Below are 6,407 nucleotides of genomic sequence, written 5' to 3' on the forward strand. Positions count from 1 at the left end.
CACACACACACACACAACACACACACACACACACAACACACACAGCTCTGCCCTCAGAGGCATGGCATATTAAAGCAGGCTAGTGGCCGTCAGAGGAGCCAGCTGATGACAGGCAGGCGAGCTGTCAATCCTGCCAGGGCTCCCCCCCCCCATGCTCTTCCCTGACCCCCGGAGCTCAACCCTGCCAGGGCCCCCCCCACGCTCTTCCCTGACCCCCGGAGCTCAACCCTGCCAGGGCTCCCCCCCCCCCACGCTCTTCCTGACCCCCGGAGCTCAACCCTGCCAGGGCTCCCCCCCCCCCCCCCCACGCTCTTCCCTGACCCCCGGAGCTCGACCCTGCCCAGGCTGGCCACCCCCTTCCCTGAGGCGGCTGGACAGGGGAGTGCAGGGCAGATGTTGGGGGCAGATGTTAACCTTTGGACGTGCGGGGTGATTTGGGCCGGTGGCTCGATCAGAGCCTTGGGATGAGATTACTGCTGACTCACGTCCAGAACTACTGCCGCTGGTCTGACACCTCGGCCCAAACAAGCTGTCCAAAATACAAGCTCTTCACATGGGGATTCTGGGTGAAAGGTCACATTCATGTACATTACTACACGCTTCTGGAAACTGAAAACACGCACACTATCTTTTCAGTTCAATCAATATTATAATAAATCAATCTCAGTTGTTTGGATAAGTACTGCCCCTGCGTGACTCAATACAGTAACATACTTTATGAACACAACGATTTAGCCAGAGTCTGTATTCATCTTTACAGCACAGTATGAGCGAGATTCCTACCCATCGTTGAGTCGGACCAGGACAGCCCGGTAGAGCTGGTGCTGGGAGCTGAGCTGGTGCTGGGAGCTGAGCTGGTGCTGGGAGCTGAGCTGGTGCTGGGAGCTGCCGGCCCCGGGGCCACAGGGGTGGATGAAGGGGTGGACGGCCACCAGGATGAAGCCCTGCTGGTACAGGTCCTGGAGCTGTGACGGAAGCTCCCGCACGGAGGAGAGACGCAGGGTCGACGTGCCATCTGGCAGAGAGCAGAAAGAGAGAGAGAGAGAGAGATGAGACGGGAGAAAGAGAGCAGAGAGAGAGGAGAGAGGAGCGAGAGACGAGGCAGGAGAGATGAGACAGGAGAGAGAGAGGAGAGACATGAGAGATGAGAGAGTAAAGAGAGACCAGGAGTGAAGTTAGATAGGTAGATAATCAAGGTTGAGCTAGTAGATAGATACTTTAATGCAGGAAACCCACAGACCAGGCCATAGGCATAATGTACAACAAAGCTTAACCAGGGCCTAACTAAACTGTCTATGGTGTATTATGGTGCATAATATGGTGTATTTTTGTGATTCTGCTCTTAAGCTGTAGGTAATGTTATTCATGTTTATGCACTGTATAGTGTGAGACCAAGGAGCAAAACGGAAATAAGTCTTTGACTTTTTTTGTGCTATCCGTGACATTTTTATGATGCATGAATTACTCTGTCATGTATTTTAGCGAGTGTCTAATAAACTAAACTAAACTAAACTAAACTGAAACCAAGGCAACAGCACAGCAACCATTCAACAAATGATTAGGAGTTAATAAGGAGTTAATAAGGAGGTGTAAAAAATATAACAAACTGGTTCAAAAACATCCCCACCAATTTCAAAACTAAGAGCTGCGCAATTCAGCGCATGATTGGATGAGAGCGTTGATCTCAGGTTCTTCTCCTTAGTTTGGGCCGGTATGGTCTTTGGCTGCAGATCCCTGGTCTGAACACTAACATGAGCACATTAACATTCCAATCAGAGCGGACTGGTTCTATTCCATGTGATTCCAGTCCGTTTCTGATGGAGAACATGCCACTGAACTGCCCAACAAGAAGAAAATAAGTTATTATTATATTATCTTGTTTCTGTTTTAAAAGCTCAGTCTCTGTGCTGCCTCGACAGCCCTGTTCAAGACATACAGGACAGTGGCAGACAGACACAGTGACAGACACAGTGACAGACACAGTGGCAGACAGACAGACAGACACAGTGACAGACAGACAGACACTGGCAGACAGACAGACACAGTGACAGACACAGTGGCAGACACAGTGACAGACAGACAGACACAGTGACAGACAGACAGTGACAGACAGACACAGAAGTAGACAGACAAACAGACACAGTGACAGATAGACACAGAAGCAGGCAGACACAGTGACAGACAGACAGACAGAGGGTCAGCCTCTATTCAGAGCCAGCCAGCTGTGCAACAATAAGCAGCACACAGCCCCTGCCATGGGCGGCCAATCAGAACGGAGAGAATACTAATGAACATCTCTCCGAGAGAGAAAATTTGAGAGATACAGACATAGAAAGAAAGAAAGAAAGAAAGAAAGAAAGAAAGAAAGAAAGAAAGAAAGAAAGAAAGAAAGAAAGAAAGAAAGAAAGAAAGAAAGAGGGAGAGAGAAAAACAGACAGACAGACGGACAGACAGACAAAGAGAGCTTGGCCCCGGGTCGCTTGACAGCTGGGTTCCCAGAAACCTCTGCGAGGGCGACATTCAAACCCATCCAACCAGCTGTGGTGTGTGGGAGAATGCCAGGAGAGAGAGAGAGTGAGAGAGAGAGAGAGAGAGAGAGAGAGAGAGAGCTAGGAGATGGAGCATGTCTGGAGACTGAATAGATCTCGGTAGAACAGGGCTGAATAGAATAGGTAGAGAGTTGGGGTGAGAGGTAGAGCCATAGTGGGCAGTGGACTTATGGGAGGTCACGCTGAGGTCATGGTGAGGTCATGCTGAGGTCAGGAGATGCTAATATGGTCATCCTGTACGGTGGCGATCCTCACAGCATCCTGTCTCTGACTGGCTCCCCACATTAGCAACGAGATGCTAACAATCAGTAGCCTGCTGTCTGAGATCAGCATGAGCACTGATAGCAGATAATGAAGGACGATGTTCATCCCTTAACAAGTCAGAAGGCCCTGAACATTCTCACGCTTCGATGTTCATCCCTTAACAAGTCAGGAGGCCCTGAACATTCTCACGCTTCGATGTTCATCCCTTAACATGTCAGGAGGCCCTGCAAACGTGTCATGAATCAATCCGACTTCGGCAACTGAACTCAGTGTGTTTAACGTCACATGGAGGTCTGTAACAGTACAACATGGAGGTCTGTAACAGTACAACATGGAGGTCTGTAACAGTACAGTATTTCACCAGGACACCAGGTGAGTAGAGGGAGGAGAATAAGACAGTTTCCATCACAGATGAGGAAGCAGCATGGTGAGGAAGCAGCATGGTGAGGAAGCAGCGTGGTGAGGAAGCAGCATGGTGAGGAAGCAGCGTGGTGAGGAAGCAGCCTGGTGAGGAAGCAGCGTGGTGAGGAAGCAGCGTGGTGAGGAACCAGCGTGGTGAGGAAGCAGCGTGGTGAGGAAGCAGCGTGGTGAGGAAGCAGCGTGGTGAGATAAACTGAGGCTGATTCAGTCCGGAACTGAGGACTGGGCCAGAACCCACAAGTCCAATATGAAACAGCTTCGAACAAAAAGAAGAAGAATACCCTCCCTCCAGGCTCAAAAAATACCCAGCGGGTTCTCAACCACGCTCTGTCCCAGTCTTTTGGTGCAGGAGCTCCCGGAGTTGAGAGCGTGGAGGAATTAACGCAAAGAGACAGGCCACCATTGCCATCCCGCCACTTCCCACCAACTGCTTCTGGGAAAATACTGAGTCCTCGTGTGATGTGTGATTTTATTTGGGCGATGCATAAACACAGAGTCGTGTCCCGGGGGCTTGGCGGTGGATTGGCCTGCTCTCAGAGACGCTGGGTATTAGCATGAAGCTGCAACCCTCTCTGCACTCCCCTGTTGAAAGCAGTATGAGACACGGTTTTCATTAAGGACCAATAGGCCATAAGGCAGGACTAAAGTTGGCTGTAATCTCTGTGATGCTACTGAAACTCCTTCACTCCCCTCCCTCACACACCATCTCCTCTGGAGCTGAAATATATTCATTCATCTCATGAATGTTTTGGTCCGGCAAACACAGCCTGGACCAAGTTGCATTAAATCTTGTGACGTGGCAAGAATGTTTACTCAGTGATGAGCCTGTTATCTCTAGAAAACGTCTTTGTTTAGGTTGATAGTTACAGATTAGTAGCTTATTGTAAAGTCAATGTTTATGTTTAATAAGGAGCCATGTGAGCACCTTGTTTGCGAGGCCTGTGGTTCATTGGGCAGCAGTCTGGGGAGCTTATCAGCAAATAGGAAGCCAATTGCTTTTCTACATTTTTTTGTTTACCCTGGAAAAATGTTCTCTCACCCGCAGACAGACAGAGAGAAGAAATCACACCGTGAAACAGAATGGAAGGGAGGCTCTGGCCAGACAACCAACAAATTGGTTTTCTTGAAAATTGTCTTAGCACAGAACCATCAAACAGAAAGTCTGCTGCTCAACCATGCATGGGAATCAGGATCCACCTCCTGAGACAGGCCAGGGTCGCTGAGCAGGGGTCCACATCCTGAGACAGGCCAGGGTGGCTGAGCAGGGACCCACATCCTGAGACAGGCCAGGGTGGCTGAGCAGGGACCCACATCCTGAGACAGGTCTCACAGGCCGACACACCGTCCACACCAGGCTGGCCCTTCTCTTGCAGTCAGACGCTCACTGCACTAGCAGGGGCAGACACACTGTGATGATCTGCTCTAGAAAATGTCAACACGTTGAAGTTCTGTGTTGTTGCCTCTCACACCACGGTGCTAGCCTCAGAGCTGTGAAATACATACTGCGGTTAACAAATTTGTACAGTGACTGAAAATAGCAATAGATACTATAGGTGTGAGCGTGTGTGTATGCGTGTGTGTGTGTGTGCGTATGAGTGTGTGTGTGTGTGTGTGTGTGTGTGTGTGTGTGTGTTTGTGTATGTGAGTGTGCACATGCCCGAAGCAGGCTGGTCTCAGGCACAGCACGTTAAAATTGTTTTGTAGTTTTATTCTAAACCTAAACTGACTTTTTATTAATATATAACCACACACACGCACGCACACACACCCTAACCCTAACTGCCAACGTTAATGTGAGTAATGCTTGGAAAACTCATTCTGTGTGTGCATGTGTGTGTGTGTGTGTGCATGTGTGTGTGTCTGTGTATGTGTGTGTGTGCATGTGTGTGTGTGTGTGTGTGCATGTATGTGTGTGTGTGTGTGTGTGTGTGTGCGTGTGTGTGTGTGTTTGCATGTGTGTACGATGTCTACTGTATATGCTTCCAGTAGACGTATGATAATCTACAGAGCTGCTTGTGTGTGGGAGTGTTCCTGAAGAACAGGCTTATCTTTCAAAAAGAGAAAGACGTGGCAGATGCTTCCAGGACGTCCCTACGGCCCTCGACCATGAAGCAGTCCCAGTCCCAGTCCCATTCCCAGCCCCAGCCCCAGTCCCATTCCCATTCCCATTCCCATTCCCATTCCCATTCCCATTCCCATTCCCATTCCCATTCCCAGCCCCAGCCCCAGCCCCAGCCCCAGTGCCAGTCCCAGCCCCATTCCCAGCCCCAGTCCCACGCCTCAACCTCCACATGCTGGAAAAACACCTCCGCTCCTCCCTCGCCCCTCCTCTGCACCGGTGGCTCCGTCAGTCAGCGGGTTTAAAAATAAATGAGTAAATATTAAATTAATAAGCTGAGAGATTGATGTGTGGGGGCTACACAGTCGGCGGGGAGGACAGGCTCCATCATATTTGCATGAACCTTGAGAAGGAGGGAGCGAAATGGGCCCAGAATAAAGAGCTAACAGGGGATAGCTTCTCCTGGCCTGCTACAGGGGCTAGCTTCTCCTGACCTGTTACAGGGGCTAGCTTCTCCTGACCTGTTTCAGGGGCTAGCTTCTCCTGGCCTGCTACAGGGGCTAGCTTCTCCTGGCCTAGTTACAGGGGCTAGCTTCTCCTGACCTGTTACAGGGGCTAGCTTCTCCTGACCTGTTAAAGGGGCTAGCTTGTCCTGGCATGTTACAGGGGCTAGCTTCTCCTGGCCTAGTTAGAGGGGCTAGCTTCTCCTGGCCTGTTACAGGGGCTAGCTTCTCCTGACCTGTTACAGGGGCTAGCTTCTCCTGACCTGTTGCAGGGGCTAGCTTCTCCTGACCTGTTGCAGGGGCTAGCTTCTCTTGGCCTGTTACAGGGGCTAGCTTCTCCTGACCTGTTACAGGGGCTAGCTTCTCCTGACCTGTTGCAGGGGCTAGCTTCTCTTGGCCTGTTACAGGGGCTAGCTTCTCCTGGCCTGTTACAGGGGCTAGCTTCTCCTGACCTGTTACAGGGGCTAGCTTCTCCTGGCCTAGTTACAGGGGCTAGCTTCTCCTGGCCTGTTACAGGGGCTAGCTTCTCCTGGCCTGTTACAAAACCTAAATAACCCGAAAATAAACCTTGCTATTCACAAAGCACTCGCAAAGGGTGAAATACCGTGTTAA

At 50.5% G+C, this 6,407-nt stretch overlaps 1 protein-coding gene across 1 annotated transcript in view; it reads right to left on the reverse strand.

Moving 5' to 3' along the window:
- Positions 1-6,407, reverse strand: part of rftn1b (raftlin, lipid raft linker 1b) — a gene marked incomplete at its 3' end in the record, with an annotated part of 209,341 nt that overhangs the window by 145,161 nt on the left and 57,773 nt on the right. Inside the window, exon 3 of the mRNA XM_084442475.1 lies at positions 784-1,015. Within this exon, the coding sequence (XP_084298601.1) occupies positions 784-1,015 (232 nt within the window). The remainder of the gene's footprint in view (positions 1-783; positions 1,016-6,407) is intronic.

The sequence above is a fragment of the Borostomias antarcticus genome (genome assembly GCF_949987555.1).
Source record: "Borostomias antarcticus genome assembly, chromosome: 8".
Lineage (NCBI taxonomy): Eukaryota > Metazoa > Chordata > Actinopteri > Stomiiformes > Stomiidae > Borostomias > Borostomias antarcticus.